Below are 25,582 nucleotides of genomic sequence, written 5' to 3'. Positions count from 1 at the left end.
TGTGAAATTTGCCTTTCGCTGTGGCTATCTTTCCATCATCCCAATGCTAGAACGCCAGAAATCCCTTATTTTTAAGTATTGTCCATCAGGTTGTTTGGTTGGATCACGCAGCTTCTCAGTTGTATGAAACTTTGCTCTGTGGTTTGTCTTTCTTTATGATTTTAACACAGCGTCTGCTCCGGGCCTTGAGACCACCCCTTTTTGGTTTATGCATCAGGAGGTGTTTGAGACTCATGCAGCCATCACAGTTTACACATACCATCCCAGGAGAGCTGTTTTTCAGTATTCCTTATGCTAATCACCACTTTGGTATATTCCACGATTTTGTTCTGTATTGCTGTCTTTCCTTTTCTGGCTAATACATCAAGTGATATCCCAGCACATTTCATCTGATTTCCTGCTGAGTACTTCCTTGATAAAAGAAGCAACTTCAATTTCTCTATATAAAAATAGGAATTTAAAGTATATACACTTTCTACATCACTTTAGATTTTCATATACAAGACTCCAGAAAATGGATGAAAAACGTCCTTTTGTATTGTTTTTGTTCAGCTCTAAGAACCCCCCATTCCCCATTTTAACTCATCAGGTCCTGTTTTTTTTTTGTTTTTGTTTCTCTAGGACTACAATGATGAGATTCGTCAGGAACAGCTACGTGAATTATCTTACTTAAATGGCTCAGAGGACTCTGGTCGTGGCAGAGGCATTAGAGGCAGAGGGATCAGAATAGCTCCCACAACCCCTTCAAGGTACATTAGCTCTTACTTGAAATAAATTAACAGCAAACACGGATGGCAAGCCTTTGCCGATCTGCCCAGTGCCATGGTCACAGGTAGGAATAAACAACAGTGGCCACCACAATAAAAACCATGACAGTGGATGCTTATATAATGCATAAGCACTTTCATAAATTAACTCACCAAGCCTTCCATACCAGGCTTAACTATCATTCACAGGTGACAGATTGAGGTACAGAAAGGTGTAAAGAATTTGCCCAAAGTTTCATAAGTGGTCTGACTCTAAAATTTCCAGGTAGGGCTCTTAACAACTATCCCAAGAAAATAAGAGGCATAAACCTGAGACTTTCTTCTTTGTGGTTCTGTGCTCAGGATTAGAGCATGCAGATGATACAATTCTTTGCCTTTTTTGAACCAGGATGATCTTGCATGAAGAGAAAGTTAAAAATGTGTCTGTGCCTTAAGTGGCCCTTGAATTGATAGTCTTTCTGGATAGGTAGAGAGACAGGGATGAGGAGCTAGGAAGATAGATGTTTAGATAGATAGGGAGAAAATATCTGTGCCACTAGTCCAGAAAGCCAGAAAGGCATACTTCTTATATGGCTGATGGTAAGAGTATTGAAAGTTCAGGTACATTTGACTTTGGAATGCCTTTGGTCAGCAGAGAGGATTTTATTTGATATTATTCACTTCACACACACACACACAAAATTGGGATCTTTCTGCATCAGAATTTGTTTTGTATGATTCTGTATTAGTCCAGCTTTCAATAGAAAGCATTGGTTTGTGAAGAGGTAAAGCAAAAAATACTCACAGCCTTCAAACACTGACTGTGTAATTCAGTCATTCTCTCTACCCTGTTAGAGTTGGCCTTCAAATCTCTCAAGGATATAGATCTAGAATATTATTTCATACACTGCATAGAAATCATCATTAGAGATTTTAGGATACTTTGCTGATTCAATTTATTTAATAAATTATGCCCCAAATATTGTCAGCCACCAGTGTCAAAAATCAGTTTTAACATTTAAATCATAAACATCTCCATTTTGCAGTTAATCAGAAAAAAAATGATAAATATCCAAGTAAAATACCAAGGCAATGGCTATTTAAAAATAAAATGTGTCAATTCTGAAAATTACATTTAACTAAAGGAAAACTTCTTAAAATCTTCCAGAGATTATTACATTTTTATCCCTAAAGATGAACATAAGTGCTCTCTAATGCTAATTAGCTAATTATTGCTAAAAATTAATGTGACATAACCTTTTTTATGGACATACTTTTATGGAATCAGTCTTTTATAAAATCTTGTACATTTCTAAGCTCATCATGATGGGTTGTGAAATGATATCGTTACAGGTAATCTTAAATTGATTAAATCATGTGCCTTAAATAATGGAACTGTCACTTTTGTAATTCCCAAAATGCCAAATTTTATATGGTGTAACCTAGTATATATTGAGATTTATATAGTGTAACCTAATATATATTTAGGAAGTCTACAGATGGGGAACAAGTTTTTTCTATTCTATATTCCTTGAAATTAGGACCATTTCTTAAAAAATACATTAACTAACTTTTGAGATTATAAATTCGTATTAATATATTTTATTTTGTTATTGATGCTCCTTAATGTATCATTATTTTTCAGAATTTCAGCAGACCATATAAGATTCAATTTCAGTACAGTTTCATTCTAAAATATTAATATTTATGGTTTAATAAAGAATAGTGCATTGTGGTCTAGTTTTTTAAGTGTGCTAGAAAAAAAGTGTTTGAAAGTTTTGCTTTTTAAGAACACATATATCATACAAATCTGATACTACCTAATGTTGAAATTTAAACCTCACTTCAATGCTATATTGATATCATCAATATATTAACGTTAATGAAAGTAAATGGACCAGAATTCTGCTGTCTTCTATTTCAAACCACATGATGGAAAGTATCTACAGTTAAAAAAGAATAAGGAAACAGCTTTACAAAACAGAAGATCATATTGATTAGGAAGCTCTTGAAAACATGAGTTAATGGAAGCTAATTTGTATATGCTTAGGAAATTATGACTTTATTAAGTCATTCAATTACACTTATATAAGAATGGTGTCTGGGATATTTGAAAACTTCTATAATAATTTATTGGAAATATATTTAATTAAAGCAATTTTCATTTCAATAAATATAGGTATAAAAACTAATCTTCCAGTAATTGTGCATACCACAGAACAAAGCATTATGTCTATATATTATAATAATTTATAGTACATAATTGAAGAATTAGGATATTTGACATCTCTGACACACATTATCACTATATATTGATTGAGAGCAAACTGAGGAAAATAAAACATTAGGGGCGGATTTTGGAGGCTTTTGTTTACTACGATGAGAATTAATACATAGCACTAATGCAGTTTGTAAAAGACGGGGAGTAGTCATACTTGTTTCTAAGGAAGACTATTCAGTCTTCACTGTAAGTGAGAGAGAAGAATTAAAGCACTCAAAGAGAGACAAACAGAAAGACACTGACTTATGGCAGGGAAGCCAGTAAGAAGACACCATTATCCAAGACAGAAATGAACTCCCTGGACTGTAGAGATATAGGACTAGCTTAGAGATTAGAATTTATAGGAATTAGTGCCCAATTAGATGTCGGAGAAGAAAAAATATTTGGCCCATGACAAGGATAACTGTCTGATGTCTAACCTAGTTAGGGATGAATGATATCATCCACTAAGATTAGGTGGAGAACCAATTTAAACAAAGAATAAAATTATTCCTATAATTAATTCAAGGACTGTGGATTGCTCGTGTGACCTTAGCAGGTGACTTGTACCTTCTGTGTAACTTGGTACTCAACCTTTAAAGTATCTCAGGAATAGCTACATAACAACGTCATCAAGGTTTTAAAATTAGATAATACATATAAGGCAGTGGTTCCCAAACTGATCTGCACACAAATCCCTGAGAGATTCCTGCTGTTTGAGATTGTGATTTAATTGGCCTGGGGTGTGGTCTGGAATTTAGAGTTTTTCACAGTCTTCGGGAGATTCTAAATATTTCATATGCCTCAGTTTAACTTTTTTTTTTTTATGATTTTATTTGTTTATTTGACAGAGAGAAATCACAAGTAGATGGAGAGGCAGGCAGAGAGAGAGAGGGAAGCAGGCTCCCTGCTGAGCAGAGAGCCCGATGCGGGACTCGATTCCAGGACCCTGAGATCATGACCTGAGCTGAAGGTAGCAGCTTAAACCACTGAGCCACCCAGGCGCCCCCTTCAGGAGATTCTAATAGACCCTTGAAAGAACCTCCAATATGAGACATATAATCCAGGGTATGGCATGTGTTAGGAAGGAAACAGATAATAGTCATCATTAGTGTTAGAGAATGCAAGAGTCCAAAGAAGGTGTTTTCCAGCTAGTTATCAATGCACAGTGACATATGTAATAAGTGCAGTGGAATGGGGACTGTTTGGGTTTGGAAACAGGTAGGTTACTGGTAATCTCAGTCAAGATAATTTTCAACAAAGTGGGTAGGCAATAACTAGATTGTATTCAAAGACTTTCAAGAAATCAGAAAAATGAAGGATACTGTAGTGTAGATTCATCCAGGAATGGTATCCTAAAATAGGTGATGTGAGACTTCAGCTGAATCGGAGAAGACAGATGTGAGATTAAAATTCAAAGGAAAGGAAACAGCCTATAAGAGGTGTTGAGTCAGATTCAGGAGACAGATTTCTAGGGTTGTGTCTGGGACATAACTGAGGGAGGAATAGGGTGAGAAATTACGTTTGTGTGAGCATCATTTTCTTTTTATTTTACTTTTATTTTTATTTATTTATTTTTTAGAATGAGAGCTTGAGTGGGGAGAGGGGCAGAAGGAGAAGGGAGAGAGAGAATCTCAAGAACACCCCCTGCTGAGCACAAAGCCCCACATGGGACTCAATCTTATGAACCTGAGATCATGATCTGAGCCAAAATTATGAGTCTGTGCTCAACTAACTGAGCCACCCGGGGGCCCTGAGCATCCTATAATTTTAAAGCAGGAAGAATTGTTACAGACTCAGAGATTTGATTTTACCCATTAGGGAAAAAAAAAAATCCACCTTAAGCCTCGGGAGTTAGTTATACGACTTACTTACCTATGATTATTTAGTGGGATAGACAGCACTTGTGAATGTAGTGTAGATATAATTTACTACCCACACCTGGGCACTTCTGAGAGTGTTAAAATGCTCAACTGAACGGGAAGCTAGGACAACAGTTGTAAATCAGAACTGTTCTAGGCAAACCTGGACATATGCTCACCCTACTTAGGAGGAAACAGAGAGAAGCTTGGAGACCCAGTGAAGGTAAAATTGGTCTTTACATCCTTTTTCACAGATGTGTTTTATATTATCATGGTAATATAGTATAGTGTATTCTCAGCTACTGCTGTATTTGAAATGGGCACTGAGCCTTCTGGGTCCTTCGTATTTCACCTTCCCCAATCCAGGAGAACATTCTCGGTACATTAGACTTACAATAAATTGTTTGATAATTTCTCTATTCATCAGCTCTATAATCTATTTAAAACTTTTAAGGACTCTACCAGCATTCTTACCGTCCGCTCACAAAAGCTCATTTTCCGCAAGCAAGAAGGAGCCAGCTGACTGCTATTCATAGCTGAATGCAAAGCCTCCATCCCCCGTCCGTGGGCACAGCCAAACAGTGTGATTGTTGACATCCCCAGGATCATCATTTTCCCCAAAGCTTTAGTGTTCCCGCTGAAAGCAGTGCTTTCTGGAGGCCAGCCTTTCAGACATAATAAAAAGTGAAATAACCATGCTTTTGCCCAAAGACTTCAAACACTCAACCTTTCCAAAGGCCTTGGAAAACCATAAAAGTTGGCTGCAACCATTTGATCTTAGGCTTTTAATACAAGTTACTTGTGTGTCAAGCACCGTAGTACAGAGCATTCAGTCTACTCTTTTATCTCAGAACCCTGACGTATTTCACTAACACCGTAGTTACCATAGGCAAACAAATTATATTAGTGACTGTACCAGTTCAGGGGGTCGTATGCCCGATGACAAATCAGTGACAGTGAGTTGTGGTTTTAACGACCTCAAGCTTCAGCTACTAGAATAAGCAGAATGATATCACCGTGCTTCAAGTTCCAGGTTTTATTAAAGTGTGAAAGTGCAGTCAGATGTTTTTTTTTTTTCCTTTGTAAATACAACATTGCACCTCACTGTCAATTACCTCCAGAGTGGAGGAGACATTGACATTCAGCAGTTCAGTTTCGTGGATGGTCCAGCGGGTCATGCAGGTTTCCCCTGCTATCCAGCATGCCTGTGAGACCTTTCATAAGCTGAAATGGCATAAAGCAAAGAAGCAATTACCATTAATTTATATGGAAATTTTTTTGAGTGTTCCCAGACCCCTGAAAAATAACCTCTCAGGCTTTTCTGGTACCTTAGGACACATCCTGGTAATGGATACACAAAATAAATGAAGATAAAGCACAGATGTTCACACAGTTCAAAGCTCTGAGGGCTTGGTATGGAGATGCTAAGTGTAGTTCTTGGGGAAGGAGCTTGGTGGAGACACTCTGGCTGCTTAGGGTACATGCTACCTCTGTACTGACTTGCTACAAAAAAAAATGCTCAACACTATTTTTACTTTTCACCTTTTTTCATAAAAGTAGAAATCATCTTCTCATTTCTTTCAGTTAGCGAAAACAGGTGCCAATGTACGTCTTTTGTAAAAGCAAACTTGGCATACGGTGAACTTTTAAAAAGCAGGAAATACTTTGTGGGTTAGCTAAAGCTCTGATATGGGTCTGCTTAGAAAAACTGGAATAAAATGAGAGTGGGTTGGTTTGTGTTCATTTTTTTCCCATTTTATATTAAAGCATTTTGCATGAGTTTCATTATGAGAAGTTATAGCCAACATTTACAAAATTTATTCTACCGTAGAGATCAAAATACTTTATACCCTAAAGAAACTCAATTACACACACACACACACACGCACGCACACACACACACACACGCCCGGGAGCACTCATGCATACAGATAAATTTGGTTTTCTTCCTATCATATGGCGATAAGATGGGCATGCTATGTTTTAGTCTCTTTCTCTCATCCCTGATTTCTCATCTATACATGACCTGTTTCTCCTAGGGGCCGTGGGGGTGCCATTCCTCCCCCGCCACCACCTGGACGAGGTGTACTCACCCCTCGAGGGACTACTGTGACTCGTGGAGCTCTTCCAGTGCCCCCTGTAGCAAGAGGAGTCCCAACCCCACGAGCCCGGGGGGCACCGACAGTGCCAGGATATAGGGCACCCCCTCCTCCAGCCCATGAAGCTTATGAAGAATATGTAAGTACCCTTGAGAAATCAGTGGGTGGGAAGAGTTCAGCTGGTTGGGTAATAGGTTAACCCTCAGAGACACTCAATACAGAGAGTCACAGAAAACAAAGGTCATTTGCAACAAAATTTAAGCAGCGCATTTAAAGGAGAGCATTTTGAGAAAACTTTTATTTTCCAGGTGCCATGATTGTTGGTGCCATTTAAACAGTTTGCATTTTAAGAGTCAAACTATCCTGAGGTTTTCTTATTCTTTAGAAGATCAATTTCAAAATGGATATAATTATGAATATAATGTAAATTGTCATATACTCAGAAGTTTCTTCTAGGACATGTTAAAGATGAGCATGAAAATCACTCAGAAGCATTTGACAGATACAATATAATTGCCTTGTAAACTTTGGTAAGAATGTAAGATCACGTGACTGGTCTTTCATTTAAATATCCTTGCTCTCTCTTTCACCATATGAAATATATGGGATTGGCAGATGTGAAGAATTAAAAAAATATAGAATGAGCAGAAGGATGAGGTGTCTATAGGCATTCCCCTCCCTTCCCAACCACTGGGTCACGATATACACCCTTTGACCTTTCATCCAGGTTGTTAATATTCCACTGGTCACATGTATTCTAGTCCTGGTGACTAGAATATTGTGAAAATTATAAAAAGGGACAGGTTCTTAATCACTTGTGTAACCATAGTAAATCTACTGTAAATGTTAAAGTTAATTGACGCAAGCCAGTCGTCATCTTATGAAATAGATTCATTTTACCTTTAAACTTCCGAGCAAGCTCATCCCTGGTCTGGGTGTTTATTTCATTGAACCATGCACAGACACGCTGTCTTCTTAAATGTCCTCTGTGAGTGGTTACTCATTAAACATAAACTCTTAAATAATAATAAAAAAAACCAACAACATAAACTCTTCAAGAACAGTTACCATCACATGCTAGACACTCAAAACATATAAATGTTTAATGAACTGGTTAATAATAAAGTAAAATATATTCTAAAACAAAGTGAACATTATCAATAGGTGTCACTAAAAAATGTATTAGTGCTTGGAGTATGTTAGTATTTAGAAATAACGTTACTGCTTAATATGGAACATTGACTCTATTTGCAAGAGTGAGAAAAATTAAGTTTAGAAATCCATTTCTACTGGAAAAGAAGAAATACATTCATCTAAAGTATGTTTTATGCCAAAAAAAGTCTTTTATACGGTATCAGGTATCAATATTTAAAATCTTTCGACAATCTTAAAATTGCAAAATTGGAAACAAAATGTATTCTACCCTGTGAACAAGACTACAAGACAGGAAACACAGAGCCTAGTCTTGATTCTGCCATCTCTTTCCTGAGATATATAATGTATGAAATACGAACTTGTTAAATGAGTGAACTAAACATCCACAACAGGGATGATGAGGTTTGGGGGGTTTCTTTTCTTTTCTTTTTTTTTTTTTTTTCAAGTCTCCAAGAAACCTTCTACCTCTGCCATCTTTATGTATATTGCTACTCTGGTGTGCTTTTATCTTCCAAATAGAAGTTTAAATAGTCAGATCTTACTTCAAAAATTTAAAGAGAGAGAAAACTTTTTCAGTTAATTGTGGTCAACACTGTTATTAACCAGAAAATGTATAGGGCATGTGAAATTTACAGGGCACTGTGAAAGAGAATAAGATTGGCAAAACATTGTAGCTTTGGTATAGCTAAGAAAACGCTGTAGCCTTCCATGTGCATTCCAATTTATAGTCAGATAAATCACTGGAATGCAGACCCAGTAAGAGTAAGCTACAAAAGCATAAAGAGTCTATAGCAACATGAATGAGAAAGTTTATATTCTCAATGGAAATCTAGGAGGAGGGTAGTTCTTAGAGTAAGGAAAGGAAACTATGTAAAGTAATATAATCTGAATTTTTTACTTAGATATTTGGGAAGTATCCAGTCCCCTTTATTTATTCACCCAATCATTGACTGAGCCTCGCTCTTATTGTAGGCACTGTCCTGAAAGTCCTGGAGATGTAGCTGTGAACAAAACAGACCAAACAGCTGCTTCCTTAAAGTTCACATTTTAGCGGGAGGAGAGCAAACACATGTCACTGAATGAACCAAGTAATGCCAGGTAGACATAAATGCTCTGGGGTTAAGTGGGATGCCACTACTGTACCATGGGCTGTCGGGGAAGGTCTCTGTGCTGGCAAGACTTGAACAATTGCATCACGAAGCGAAGGTCCACTCTCAGGGGCTGCCTCCATAAAAGGCATCACTGGTAAAGGAAACAAGGAGTACAGATACCCTGAAATGGAACCTGCTTGGAATATTTGGGGAACAGCAAGGAGGATGTTACAGCTGGAACAGGATGTGTGAGGCAGAGGTGGTAGATGAGATAAGGTCAGGGGATGGACAGGACTGTGGGGCAGGAGAGTGACATGATCAGATTTATGTTTCAAGAGGTTTATTCTGCGGACATCTGGAGAACAGAATATGGGGTGGGCACAGAGTAGAAACAGAGATGGGCAAGTGACTTTTTGCAGTCATTCCGCATGGACAGAATAATGGCTTGGAGGGGATGAGAAGAGATCAGAGTCTGAGAGCACTGGGAAAATGGTCTGTTAGGATTGGATGATGGGCTGGATGTAAAACTTGCGAAAAAAGAAACGAAATGAAATCTTTGTGAAGTTTCTGTGAAGTGCAGGTTACACTGAACCTTGAACTGAACAAGTGGGTTAAATCGAGGGGTCCTTTATTGAAATGAGGAGCGCCAGAGAGGGAAGGGGAAAATCTAGCCTGAGGGAGCGTCAGTTGCGTTGCTGGAGGGAAGGGACCTGACCTGAGAGACACAGAGCTGCATCCTGAGGTTTGCATTCTCACCACGTCACTTGCTCTGTCATTTGTAAATACTCGGAGGCTTGGATTTCCCTTTCTACAGGAAAGGGGAAATGTGTTCATCTAACGTATGTTTTATGCAGTATCAGGTATCAGTATTTAAAATCTTTAGACAATCTTAAAATTGCAAAACGAGAAACAATAAATATACTCTCCCCCATAAACAACCCTCAGGTCAGGAAACCCAGAGCCTAATCTTCTGCCATCTCTTTCCTGAAACCTAGTAGGTATGACATAAGTACCTATTGAATGAATGAATTAAAAGTTCACAACAGTGTGTGTGTGGCGGGGAGGGGCTGGTTCATATGAATAGAGAGTCATGAAATCCAGTAATAGCAATGTCATCAGGCCTAAAGAAAGGTCTAGAACAAAGAACCAGAAAATTTTCAAGAATCCTTATATCTCATGTCTGTTCTTTGCATATATGTTTCTTCTTTTAATTTAAATTCAATTAGCCAACATATAGTACACCATTAGTTACAATGTAGTGTTCAATGATTGATCAGTTGTGTGTAACACCCAGTGCTTGTCACATCACATGCATCTGATTTTATTCACTTAATCTACATACTGAATTTGCTGCCGTCTCTGATCAATGTTTGTCCATCCTAGGGCTGCCATATTTGTGACCAGTCCTTGTCACCTACAGATACTGACTGGTTTGTCCGTCTCTCAGTCCTAGTCTAGATCCCCAGCGAAGGAATGATGTTTACCCAGGCTTGTCAAGTGTCCAACACTAGTCAGTCAGCTATGACTAGAGAACAGTTTCTGGAAATTAAGTCTGGGATCTACTACTTCCCAGCCACCAGTGGCAAGAATAGGGTAAAGGTCAAGTTCATACAATATAAACATGTTTACTGGGAGCCCAACTCCAGGGAGAATAAGAGGAGATTCTTTCTCTAGTTTCCAGAGAAAGAGAAAGTATTATGAACTTGGCAGATATCCTGAAATATATCTCCAATATCTTAGTCTTGGTAATAGGAAAAGGTAGATAACTTTTCTTCAAAAACCCCTTTATGCCATGTTTCATTAAAACCTGTCATATGTCATATTTTAATTTTTTCCCTATAAACAGTGAGTATGTACAGAGTTTAATGCATGGCTGGTAAGCTGCTGACAGCAATCTTTAAGGTCTCAGTGCCAAGCTCAGATTAACACTCAAGAGCTGCTCCTCTCTGCTCTAATTTTAAACTATTGATTCCTCTGTAAGGGGTAGGAAAAACAAAAGTTTAAGTGTCTCAGTAACAAAATAATAGCACCATGCTGAGTTGATGGTAAAAATCTCCAAGGAGTTCTTAACTTTCAGATAAAATTTCTTAGAAAAGGTTCCCTTTATTATAAATGACACTGGGAGCCAATTCTCTTTTCAGACTTTTCTTTCTCCCCTGCTGGGTCCCAGCACTAAATTTCTGACCACACAGAATGTATAGATGTAATCAAATCCACTCCTTGCAGCTTGCCTGACAAGCAACAGCTTACAGTAAATGAGATTGCTGTTTAAAGCCACCATTCGTGTTAGTGGAGTTTTAAAAAATGTGAATTTGTGTCTCATGGTTGCACATCCTAATCCAGACTTTAAATATTTTAAAGTTTCTTTTCACTGACTTCCTACTAAGAGGTACATTTAAATTTTACAGATCCATCATTGTGATTAAAGTAGATGTCCGGAATTGAAGAGTAGAGTTCAGAAAATCTCCTACATGACAAAATATGAAGCTGATCAGCTCTCTCAGTGGATAATAAATACGTTAAGAGAGGGTAAATCGAAACATGAATTTTTGAGTACCTACCAGGTTCCAGGCACTATATTAGTTCACTTAATCTCTTAATAAATGACGACCAGTTGTTCATGAGCTATTTTAGTAGATGAGGAAAGTAAAGTTTGATATTGAGACTTGCGTGCCATTTCCGGTCTCCAGATCTCTGGATCTCTGTCATCATAAGCTTGCCTCACAGAGAAGTCACATGCAGGAATACAAACCATTTGTGCTCCACACCTCCCATCCAGACCAAACATGACATCTAGTCAGTGTTTGAATCTCCTCAGCCATATTTAGGACATCCCCCATCCCTACAGGACTATCTCTGACTATGGAAAACTCAGTATCTTCAGAAACTAGGCGCTGGAAATATAAAAGCTGTGGTTAAAAAGACCTCTACTCTGAAAAGCATGCCATCTAGTGGGAGAGAGAGTTAGTTTAACGATTAACATGTCCTATGAGATTGCTATATAGGACTCTTACTTTACTCTACCTTGTACTGCAAGTAATTTTTGCTCTTTTCTCACAAGATTTAATTAAGCATCCTAAAGGAAGAAAGTATTTCTTAAATTTATTTTATGTTTGCAGTTCTAATAGTAAAGTGTTTAGTGATAGCAATTGAATTGAACCTTCTTATAATATTGTTGGAAAGATGTTATAGCTGTGCACACTTAAGTACACATGCATGTTTTATATAAATATTAAACGAATAGCATATATTAAGTGTCAAAGAGAGACCACACTTGCTTCCAGTAGAGGGAGTTATCACCATGGCATTGGATGTTTTAGAAAACTTCTAACACAGCAAGGAAGATGGTAAGAGCAGACCAAGATGAGCAAGTAGAGCTTTGACAAGTAGAGAAAAGAGGTAGGAAGCTCCATGCAGAAAAGAATGATAAGGGGGAAGGCTAGAAGAGGGACCTTTCAAATCAAGTCTGAAGAACCTGAGAGAACGGTTTGGGGAAATAGAATTCATTTAAGATAGCCATGGACATAATATAGGCTGACCTCAAAGGCTGAGGGTCTAGCGTTACCCACTGTAATTAAAGGCTACCTAAAGATTTATGAGCAGAAGATAAAGATTTGGGGGAGTTTTATAATTCTCAATTGTTCCTAATGCTCAGTTTTCTAATTCTCAATTATTATGGTGGGTTGGAGAACAGTTAAGAAAGAGGAGATATTTAGGCAATCAACAACAATGAGGCTTAATGAGATGTGACCTTGACTTATGTAAGCATAAGAACGGGATTGGAAGTATCCAGGCCAAATACTGAAAATGGAAACAGTTGGGCGCCTGGGTGGCTCAGTGGTTAAGCCGCTGCCTTCGGCTCAGGTCATGATCTCAGGGTCCTGGGATCGAGTCCCGCATTGGGCTCTCTGCTCGGCAGGGAGCCTGCTTCCCTCTCTCTCTCTCTCTGCCTGCCTCTCCGTCTACTTGTGATTTCTCTCTGTCAAATAAATAAATAAATAAAATCTTTAAAAAAAAAAGAAAAGAAAATGGAAACAGTAGGGTTTAAGACAAGAACCATGAGAGACTATGGACTCTAAAAAACAATCTGAGGGGTTTGAATTGGCAGGGTGGGGGGGTGGGGAGGAGGTTGGGGTACCAGGTGCTGGGTATTATAGAGGGCACAGATTGCATGGAGCACTGGGTGTGGTGCAAAAATAATGAATACTGTTATGCCAAAATTAAATAAAAAATAAATTAATTAAAAAAAAAAAGAAGTTATGAAAGGAATTGGAAGGACCAGGCAAGGCTCACACCAAGATTTGCTGTAGGAGGGATGAAAGTGGGACAGAAGGGAGGGCTGGAGTGGGGAGGGGCCAGGCAGTGAAGCATGGACTTTGAAGCTGAAGAAACTCCTTTCCAAGGCTTACCCAGGTGCTCACAGGGTCATGTCTCTTGAGTTCCAGAAATAAATTCTTTCACCTGCTGTAAGTTGAGATCACTTCCTGACCTGTCACACTTGCCTTCGGTTGAGGTGATGTTAGCAGACAAGGCCATTTGTGAAATCATGGTACGTGGAGTTCATTTACTTTCAGTATAGTTGGATATTTTATTTGTGTGATTAGGTATGGCTAGTGCTCTGTTACAGAAATGATTCCAGGAATACTCTTCCCGTCTCCCCTGGTGTCATGATACACAAGTCTTCATGGACACAGTTCTCACTGTTATTTAAACTGGGGACTCAGACACTCGTGCTGAAAATACGTGCTTAGTGGTGGAGAAACATGGTTCGAATTGTATGGGGCCAGAAATATTCTGTCAAAAACTCTTCCATATCATGACGACAGATCTGAGGGAAACTTGATAGAGGCTTCCCCTAACTTGACAGTAATCCTCATAGTCTAGAATGTAACCACTAATGAGTTGTGAAACTGAAAGAAACTTTCCAAAATATTGATTATAACAAAGATTTTGTCAACCAGGCTAGAGGAAAAAAACTGAATTTCCTCTTCTCTCTACAGAAAATACGATAAAGTCATTGTCATAGTAAAGGTGATAAAAAATTATGCCTTCAAAAAATAGGAAAAATAATCTAGGGGTAGGTATATTAGGCAACTAGTTAATAAAAATACTGGACCATTTTCTGGATTTTGTGATGTTTGTATTTTCAGTTTTTAAAAATTTTCTAATTAGTTGTGATTGCTTTTGTCATTCAAAATATTCACTTTCATGCCAAATACATATTCATAATTTTGTAACCTTTTTTTAAAGATAGAATGCAAAATTGTATATCTTTAGGACCCACAAACTCTTGGTCTGGTCCCCATAGAAGAAAATAATGGCAACATTTATTAGGAAAGTGGATGATAAATGTAGGGCTGGAGGGGTGGGGTGGGGTATTGTTTAAAGAAAAAAACGGGACTGTGTAACCTTAGTTTCTTTCTAGGACTGAAAGTCTGTTTGGCTGCACTTTGCCGTGGCTGTGTTGGTAGTGTTGATAAGGATGTTGCTCCTTTGTTATTATTATTTTTAAAGATTTTATTCATTTATTTGACAGAGAGGGAGACAGCAGGAGAGGGGAACACAGCAGGGGGAGTGGAAGAGGGATAAACAGGCTTCCCTCTGAGCAGGGAGCCCGATGTGGGACTAAATCCCAGGACCCCGGGATCATGACCTGAGCTGAAGGCAGATGCTTAACAACTGAGCCACCCAGGTGCCATGAGATACTCTCTTTTTAACAAAGATTTCATAGGAGAATTAAATGTGCAGATAAATGCACACAATTTCCAGAAGTGTCCATCAGACCATCACTCCCTATAAAAATATACTGACAACACAAATATTTGCTTAAACACTCTTTTGTAGCCTCTATGTTGGTGTAGCATAAAGACCAAAAACAAAACCCTCAGGTACACAAAATGGTTCCCTGTTTCCAAAGATGTAAGTCCAGTTAATTTTTAAATTACCTTGAATTTTTTCCAACAGTTCATACCCAGATACCAAAATGGTGTATGGGGATACAACAAAGCAAGAAGCAATGTCAGTTCAGTGCTACATGAGAAATTTGGCTGCGTATAATCAATCATGTTAACCTAATTTATAAAATTCATTTTGACAAACTTTTGAAAAGCTTTTCTTTCCATCAGTCTTAACTAAGCCTATCAGCATGCAAGCCCGTCCTATCATCTGATTACAACTCTGAGGCATCCTTCCAGTAACAATGAGAGAACTAGAAAATTCACTGGTAAATCAATAGTCCTTAAAATTTCCATAAATGAGTTCAGGCTGCCAACCTCCAATTTCATGTGTATGGAACATTTTTTGACAGGAGAGGGAAATAAGTATTAAATGATAATTGAAATCAATTCTTGTGCCATTTTTGTGGAAAGAAAGATTATGAGCCTGATCTATAATGCATTTTGAGGGAACCATGTGTGGTGGTTTTCTGTATAAAAGCCAAGAGCCTTCATCCAACGAAAGGAGATTTTTATTAGCGTTTCTAGATTAGACATTTGTATTCCATTAAACATTCTTGTTTGAGTTTCATGCTCTAGTCTCCTCTTAGTAGAGACTAATTTGCTGAAATACAGTGTAGGATTATTATTTTTTTTTGAAATGTAACTAATATTTAAACTAACCAAAACATGTGAAGGTAATGAAATTTTTTTTAACTAGGATGGACATAATGCTACTGTGGTTTAAACCTCCAGAGAAAGGTAGGGGTATTTAAGGACTATTAAAATACTCAATTATTGCCCATTAATATAAGGCAACATCCTCTGAAATTGTGTGCATTTCCCTTCTGAAGTTGAAACTTGAACAAACCATCCTTCTTCTAGCATTAAGTTTTAGATTTTAAGTCATTTTAGAACAGATGCAGTTTCTCCTATTGGCCACTTAGGATTGTATGCAATTGTATCCAAACCTGTACCTTATAATTACCACGATGACTAATGGCTTTTGTAACACTTACAAAGATGAAAATAAGTTTCCTCCATGTGCCTTTTTCAGTCAACTGTTAGCTGATGGAAAATGTTATAAAGTATTTTAAAGTTTTCTCTCAGCTCTGCTCCTACAATCTTTTTGCAGGGTCTGCTATAGACATAAGGAGGAGAGCCATGGCAAAAATGTCCCCAAAACTGCCTCTTCAGCCTTCACAAGTTCTACTGCTTTTTTTTTTTTTTTTCCACATTACTTAGGTCATCTTATTTTCTATCTTTGCTTCATACACATGGCCCAAGGATTCATAACAAAAGTGAATTGAGCCTTAATTTCTTTCTATAGATATGTTGAGAGGCAGTGTTGAGTACAAATTAATCATTTTTATATCCTTTTTTTTTCTTCTGAGTTGATTATGATTTTGATGATTATGTCTGCACCAAAATAATAATAATAATAATAATAATAATAATAATAATAAATAAGACTTACACAGGGTGACCGTCAGACATAAGAATCCTAAAATCACTTTTCTTTTGCTGGCCAAAAAGCAATGTTCTATGTGTTTTGTTAATACCACCCTTAAGGTTTTGTAGCAAACAGAACTTAGTTAAATATAACTTGCCTAGCTACTTAGATTGCCAGGGGCTTCTGCAGAAAAACCAAATAGGAGTGGCCACATAGGATTGAGTCCCTATCCATATTTTGGCTCTCTTTCCTTATGGATCCCCCCTGTAACTTGAAAATAGTAGCTGCTGAATCTTCCCATCCATCACGGATCTTTGTGATTATTTTCTGTATATCTTGTGAGTTAAAGGCACTGCTGGGGGAGCTGCAAATGTTCTTTGCAATAACTTTTAATAATCTCAACATTTGAATTAAGGCAATTTCTCTTCATTATTGGAGATAGGAAACTGTACTTTCCCTTTATATGAAACCATGTTGTGGCTGAATTCTGCCTTATATTTCTTAGAAACAAAGTAGAGAGTATGCCACTAGTGGGCTTTTTTTTTTTTAAATATCCCTTAATGTATTATATTCATTACATTCACCTATGACCTATAAACATCCATGTAAAGTGATCTGGTCCCTATTTCCCACAGTCATGGTACTAACAGAGCTAGAGACCATTGGGGGCAGCCGGTGTGAGGGCTAGAGAGAAGGTTTGGAGGCAGAGAATGAGCAATTTGTCCTCTCAGGTGGTCTTTTCTTTCTGCTTCTCAACTCCCACACATAAGTCCAAAATCCCCCTCCCCTTTTTTTTTTCTATTCTTGGTGTAAAAAAAAATTAAATTAACAAGCTCATTTGATGTGAGTCATGAGGATGTGTGTCATAGGGAAGGAAAGAAATTTCGCTTTTAATATTCTTGCTGTTCTTCCCCTCCTAGCAGTACTAGATGTAACTACTTGAAAAGAAAAACCAATGTCTTTTGCTGTAATGTCAGCCCATGTTGTAATTTCTGTTACAGGACAACATTTTTTATTAAATAATATGGATGAAATTTATACCTTTGCAAAATAATAAATAACTCGCCAGAATAGTAACTGGTACCCACCACTGATATGTTCATCTGCTCCACACAAGTACAGAGCACCAGCTGGTGTTCATTCTGGCTGTTAAATGTTGTATGACTTCCACACTGGTGAAATTCTAGTAGAAATATAACGTAACAGACTTTCGCAAATAGACAAATTAACTCAACTAAGCTTAGAGATCAGGAGGATTCCTTAGCCAAACCATCAGGCCATTTGTCTGAGCCAGATGGCTGAACCGCACCACGACCTCTTCTGACCACAGCTGCAGCTGATGCCCCTTGTGACTGCAGAATTCCCTGAGCTCTGCCTGTCATCCTGCTGAAATCCATCTCGGTCTCTTTCCTGGACAATGTGTCCCACATCTGTAGAGAGAATGGGATATGATCTGATGTATCTCTCCTACCTCACTTCATTTAAATAGGGTCTCCTGAATGCAAGAGACCATCATACACTGTTGGATGTTACAAAGGGTCTTATCTAGTCCACTACTTTATTTTATGTTGAAGAAACTAAGTTTCAGAAAAGGGATGACTGAACTAAAGTCACAGCCCTGGTTTCCTGACTTTTCTTACAATACTTTTTCTAATAGATGTTACCAAAAGAGCAGGAAAATCACAAATACACTCTCTCATGTATCTCCCAATTAACTAGACTCATCATCCAGCCCCATGCTGAGGTTCAAGCTTTTCTAAAACTTGCAAGGAATACATCAAGAAGATGACATAGGAAAATGTTTGAGGGGCACTTGGGTGGCTCAGTGGGTTACGCCTTTGCCTTCGGCTCAGGTCATGGTCTCAGGGTCCTGGGATCAAGGCCCGCTCTCTGCTGAGCAGGGAGCCTGCTTCCCCCTCTCTCTCTCTCTGTCTGCCTGCCTGCCTGCCTACTTGTGATCTTTGTCTCTCTCTGTGTCAAATAAATAAATAAAAGCGGGGGGGAATGTTTGAGACCTCACCCTAAGTAAATCTACCAGTGAGGTTTATAGGGTCCAATGTTATTATGTCTTCCCTCATCAGATACCTGAAAACCTTCTAGAAGTCACACACATAATACATACGCATACACATACACACATGGGCAGACATACACGGGTACATATCCTCTGTATTTTTTTATTACTTTTGTTAGCCTCTTGACACTCCCAAAGAAACCAAGAGCAAAATATAAACAAAAGGGGAAGGCTCTAGTCTTCCTTTATTTATCAAAGTAGCTCCATCTTGGAAACAGTATTTCTCGAAACCATGTGAGAGTATCCATTTCTCATGATCTCCCTTCCTTCCAAAACCCTACCCAGCGCTACAGAGTTAATAGTTGTGGAGACATGAGTCTAGTTTACTGTCACATAGAAAACATACCCAGGAGGTAGGAAAAGGTTTGAGGAGATATCTCTGTGGATTTAGTAGATTAAAAAGTGCTTACTCATTAAGCCAAAACTGACTCCTGCTTGAAACCAGATTTTTACCAAACATGTCTAATCTGTTTTAGCTGCCAAAAGTGAATTAAAGCATTTTAAGCAATAAACTACAGAATGGAATTACACACATAAAGCATTAACTATAAGGAAACAAAACATATATTTCATTTCATACCTAGATCACATTTAAGATTTTCTTTTACATAAGAAAATACAGTCTTAAAATTTGATACAGGATATATGATCATTTTCTTAGTGGCAAATAATGAGCCCAAATAAATCTACCAAATCCTCTTCATCCCAGAAAACAATCCCCGTTAAAATTTCTTCCCAAACAAACAGGTTTTATCCAGATGTATTCTCCTTTTTTTTTCTATTGTAAGCTCCTTACAGGGCTTATAACCCATATTTTCTCCTAATACCATATTTTCAGCTTTCATTTCTAAAGCTGTCTTAAACCTTGACTCTCCCTATTGACCTATATGTTCGAGAGTCTTCAGTTATTTCCATTCTAACTGTACCTCTCTTCCTACACCCATGCATCTAAACCATTCTGCAACATCTCCCAAGTTAGGATTCCTCCCCAGTTGTCTACTTCTGTTTAGTTGAACCCCCACAACATAAAAGTCCTTTTTTGATTCTTTCTTTGTTTTTGTTTCAAATGCTAGACTCAGATGAGTTTTCCTAAAATTCTAACTTTATCTTGTCACTCCTTTGTAAAGAAACATCAAACTCTTCCTATTGCCTAAAATACAAAATCCCAAGTTCTTAACTTTACATACATAACATTACGAGGATATAAAGTAAGTGACCTCACAGGCTTGCTGTGTTAACTGTGTTTCATTTCCAAATGAGATTTTGACCAAGAATAAAAATAAAAATAAATCACAAAGCAAGAGAGAAAAATGTTAAATTTATATAGTGGTAAATTAGCAGCAACTTTAATATATATCAAATATATTCTTAATATATTAAAATATACTCTGCTGTTTATTCTTAATTGTATAATTCTTGATATATTAAATTCATATATATATTTAAAATATCAAAATGTATTGTGCTATTTGATTCAATTCAACTTAATGTTTATTGAATGCCCATTCTATAAGATGTTAATTTCCACAAGAAGAGGGATGAGGGATTAAAAAAGGTGGTCACTTTAAGGGGATGTCTATTGTATTTTAGGGATTTTACATGCATAATCTCACAACAATGATGAAAAGTAAGCAGTATAATCCCTGTTTTTCCGTTAACGAGGTTTGGGTTCAAATATTAGGTAAATCTGTCATAGATTGAAAGGTAGATAGCAGAGCCAGGCAGGTCTATCTTCAAAACTAACACCGTGTTGGATATACAGATGTAATGGCAAAGCTCCTGGCTTTAAAAGGACGATAGGTGGGGCACCTGGGTGGCTCAGTGGGTTAAACCTCTGCCTTCAACTCAGGTCATGATCTCAGGGTCCTGGGATGGAGCCCTGCATCGGGCTCTGCTCAGCAGGGAGCCTACTTCCTCCTCTCTGCCTGCCTCTCTGCCTACTTGTGATCTCTGTCAAATAAATGAATAAAATCTTTAAAAAAGAAAAAAAAAAAAAAGGATGACAGGTAACACACTTGGACCAGAATCAAAGCTTACAGGTGCAGGGCAGAATGTAATTTGTGAGAGGACTCAAGACTTCATTGTTAGATACATACTGGTATTTTCCTGACCTACCTCACAAACTCAGTATAAAGTAGTTATGACACCTGCTGGAAATCCTATTAAACTAAATGTATCTGTAATATTTTTTTATTTGCTTTGCTTCCACTCAGGTCAAAGAACTAATCAGTTCTAATGCTATTTGATACAGTGCAAATACAGGCATTTAGGGGAAAAGCAACCAATAATCTTCAACTTTATAGTAGTCAGGATAGAAAAGACTGGAGCAGTTAATATGCATACATAAAATTCTTCGGAAATCTAGAATATTAAAAGTAGCCAGAAAATCCAATAAAGATAATAATTATTATTTTAATAATAATAATGAAAACAATTACTATAATTAAGAACTCACTGTGAGTCTATATAGTTATTATATAGAGACACTATGCAAAGTTATTTACCTTTAGCATTTAATATTTACCACAGCATTATTATGTTAGTATTATTCCCATTTTACACTTGAAGAAACTGAACTTTAAAGAGGTTAAGTAGTATGCCCACAGTGAGCTAGCCAGGAAGTGGCAGGGCTGGTATATATAAGTAAGATTCCAAGGATAGTGCCCTTAGTCTCCAACCTTTCACAGTATGGTAGCTAACACATGGCAGGTGCTTGCGGAAGTGCTTCACACACGTACACTCAAGTTACCTTCCCCGCAGTTCTGTGAGCTAAGCACGATTACTTTCTTAGATAGGAAAAATTACGTGTCGGGAGGTGTGCGGAAGCTGAGCCCACGTGATCCAGGTAAGGAGTGGCAGAGCTGAGATTTCACACCAAACAGACTGGCTCCAGCCCACCCTGCTCTGCTGTCTTTGGGGAAGCTTAGCAAAAATATCATTTGGACAGTTAGTTACAGATGATACCAATAGAAAAGAAATGAGTGGGATATTTAAAGGAACCATCTGGTAAATCTTCCTGGTCTATAGTGAACCAATAAAAACAAGGACTTTGCAGGGGTGTGGGGGAAACTTGAAAGATGAGTTGGGGCAAAGTAAATGAGTTGTGGGAAAAAATTACTGGAAGAGAATTTAATCGTATATTGTTAGGACTGGCTGAAAGTTACTGAGGCATCTCAGGATCAAGGTAGCTGTGCTTATCAGCAGGGACTGTGGCAAGTAGCTGCCAAAGACAAGAATCACCATTGAGAGCCTATGTAATAATCTCAGTAGAAGTGCGGTAGATGAGAAAACAATGGGAAACATTATGGACGATAGAGTAAATTAATTAGACCAAACTAATTCCCGAATTCTCGTCATTGTTCAAAGGACTTCAGGTAATCTAAACATAGAATTCTATTCAATATTATTTACTTTTAGGCTTAAAAGTCATTTATTCCAGAAAATACTTGTTCTGTTTAAAAAAATATATATGGCAATTAGTTTCTTTTTCCATCTTTACTGAGTTATATCGTATAACACATATAACATATTTGTGACATACAACACATAAGCACAAAGTATACAATGTCATGGTTACATACATGTATATATTACAGAACTGTTACAATAACATGAGTTAATGCGTAACTACTTTTGTGTGTGTGGTGGTAACATTGAAGATCTACTCTGTATATAACAAGTATTATCGATTATAGTCAAAATGCTGTACATTAGATCCCCAGATCTTATTTATCTTATAGGTGGGAGTTTGTCCTCTTTGACCAACATCTTCCCATTTCCCCTACCATCTCAATATTAGTTTTTAAATCCACCTCTTTTCCTTTTCCAGTTTATCTGTATTGTGATAAAAGCTTCAGTTAGGAAACATCTTTGACGATTGTTTATGAAAACTACAATTTTTAATCAGATTTTAAAAAGATCTAGAAAAGAAAAATGATTTTTCTTTTAACTCTAAGAATATAATATAGTCATATCATGACTGCGGATTTTTTTCAGCCAAATGCTCTGAGCCACTCTCTGAAGAAATGTTTTAAGCATAATATCATAACACAGTGGTTTTTACACTATTTTTTTTAGAAACATCCATCTGTCAAAGGCAATTTTAGCCCTTGCCCCAGTTACATAATAGTGAGGAACAAGTGTTTTATTTTGTTTTGCCTGGTAGTTTTACATATTATCTCAGAAGTTGGTTCTCTGTTGGCAGGACCTCTGCAGCCCCTCAGGGGAATGGTGTAGGGCTGGGTGAGCTGGAAACCCCAAGGGAGCTAACCAGGCCAAGTCAAAGAGGGAAGCACAAAGCCCAAAAGCATTGCAGGTGAGACAGAGGGAAGAAAAACTAGAGCTTTTCAATTGCTGGAAATATTCTTTTCCTCTTCCATATAGCCTCCATTGAATTTTCTACTTGTACTCCTAGGAGAGTATTTAGATGTTGTTCTATAGGAATTGTGGAACTGTCATTACCCCATTATATTTTCTGGTCATTTCCAACTCTCTGGCCTCCTACCTTTTGTCCTGTTCCTTCCGGTTCTTCACACAAACCAGAATCAAGATATCTAGAGAGTCCACGGCGCTGCTGGTCCAGCGCAGGGGTCAGCAAACCTTTCCTGTAGAGACCCTGAAGGTAAACATTTTTGGCTTTGTGGGAAATACAGTCTGTGTCACAACTACCCAACTTCACCATTTTAGCACAAAAGCACTCTACACGGCGTGCAGGTGAGTGGGAGCCACAGCGTTTCTGCGAAACTACCACCATTGGTCCATGGGCCTTAATTAGCCTTAAATAGCTTCATTAGTCTACTATATTTTGTATTTAATTAGCCAACCTCTAGTCTACTGTACTTTGTATTTAATTAGCCAACCTCTAGCCTCCACTGTATTTTGTATTTATCTCATGACGGACATCAGAATCAAATTTATAAGGAACATATTTGTGCAATGACCGCAGAAAGAAGACCCTGGAATCTGAGCCTCTGTGAATTACCTGAGGCGTCTCCTTTTCTCGCAGGAGCTGAATGTTAAAGAGGAGGGATAAAACATCCCCTAAAACCATATCAAATTCACTGCATCAGTCACCATCAGAGATGGAAGTTTGCATAGAATTATTTCCAATCTGAGCCTCTCCCGCCCTTTTCATTTAAAGATACATATGTGATGCGGCACACTGCCAGATTGCTCACTAAAATAGCTGAATACCATTAAAGAAAAAAAAAATCTCATTTTCAGCGGAGCTTCCGAAGGCTGGGTGATGGAGGCACTGTGCAGGGACATGTCTTACTAAGTGATAAATGAGCTTGGCTCCTCATAATTTTTAGAAGAATGTAGGTACAGTAATACCAATATTCTATAAAGCTACCTACTTCTGATGATAAATTCTCTTGTGTCACCTCACTGGTCGTGCTATGTCCCTGCCATTTGTAATAATCTAGTATTGTAAGCTGCTGTCAGATAAATATTCACACAACCACACCACTTGTTTTCTCCTGAAAGAACCTGTTAGCCATCGTGCTTTGGACAGACTCAAATTTAATGCATCCTTTAAAAAATGTATTTGGCAGTAAAAATGTTGTGAAAATTGATCTTGTTATAAAATTTAGCACCTTAGATTTGACATTAAGGCCACTTAGAGACTTCAGCAATCAGTAAGGCAGAGAGGGAACAACTGAATTTCAAGGTAATGGTTCGGAGGCCATAAAGTGAGAAATTGGAACAGGTTACAAAACCCCATCTTTCAAGTTGGTCATTTATTTGTCAACTACTCTAGCTCTAGGACACTCCACATATACAAACAAATAAATAAATAATGCTCGCTTGCTGACATTTTTCTTAAATCCCAGGGGAGCAAACCTGAGTCTTTTCAGATTGCCCCAACATGAGAGAGAATCAGCAGAAAAAAATCAAAGCCATGTAGTCAGTGACAAAAAGAAAAAAAGAATGTAATAATCTAATAAATAAGTACAGATGAAGACAGTTCATTTTAAATTCAAGGAGTCGTAGCCAATATGCTAATTTGACTTCCGAAATAAAGGAATATAAAATTAAACATTACGGGCATGGAGCTTAAAGCATCAAGTTGACAAGAGAAGGTGAAAAGTCATATTTGTCCTTGATACCTGTTAGCAGCTTGATTTTAATCACATACGTCACAGTCATGACACAATTCAGTGGAAGGATAGATGTATTCTTGCATGGAATTGTGGAAAGTTTCCTGGTCAAGGCTCCCTCCAGTCTGTGAAGGACAGGTAGCTCCGGAGAGATAATTGCAATCCATTTTCCAGAGTTTCGGCTGGATCAGTCCTAACAAAGTCTGAATTGTACCCTCTATGAAGAGTCCCACCTTCAGGGAAGAGTGGAAACTGAGTAAAAGAGACTGGAAAGACTTTCATTTATTAGCACCTATGCCATGTGTATATTATGAAGTGTTCTCGTTTACCCTGAAACTTGATTTTTATGGACAAGCTTGACTTCCTGCTTTATTTTCCCGCATATCCTGATTTTATAAACCCTATCTTCAGCCTGACCTATTTACTATGCCAGAACATTATATGCATTTTCTCACCTTCCCGGTTTTACTCTATATGTAATTCTTTAAACTTTTCAAACACACACACACACACACACACACACACACACACATACACACACACTCTCTTATATTTGACGGGTGTACCTACCCTTCAGGTCCCCAACCCCGAATTCATACCACCGTTCCTTTCACACCTTAAAAAGTGATGTTTTGTTCAGTCCACCTTTAATGTAGTTAATTACATACTTGCTGCCTCTTCCCCTAGATTGTATGCCCTCCAGAGGGCAGTTGTATTCTTGTTTATTTCCTACATTATTTTGAAAGCAGAAGTAAGTGGTCCATAAGAAATCAATGAAAGGAATGACTTTTATCAGTCTAGCCAGACA

The 25,582-nt window shown here is 37.7% G+C and overlaps 1 protein-coding gene across 10 annotated transcripts in view; it reads left to right on the top strand.

The window, feature by feature from the left end:
- Positions 1-25,582, top strand: part of KHDRBS2 (KH RNA binding domain containing, signal transduction associated 2) — a 617,530-nt gene that overhangs the window by 385,738 nt on the left and 206,210 nt on the right. For all 10 annotated transcript variants that reach the window (XM_082731291.1, XM_082731286.1, XM_082731283.1 and 7 more), the window contains exons 5-6: positions 622-749; positions 6,908-7,106. In XM_082731291.1, coding sequence (XP_082587417.1) covers positions 622-749; positions 6,908-7,106 — 327 coding nt within the window. The remainder of the gene's footprint in view (positions 1-621; positions 750-6,907; positions 7,107-25,582) is intronic.

Source organism: Mustela nivalis (assembly GCF_964662115.1).
Source record: "Mustela nivalis genome assembly, chromosome: 5".
Taxonomy (NCBI): Eukaryota; Metazoa; Chordata; class Mammalia; order Carnivora; family Mustelidae; genus Mustela; species Mustela nivalis.
This window is presented reverse-complemented; position numbering and strand designations above follow the sequence as displayed.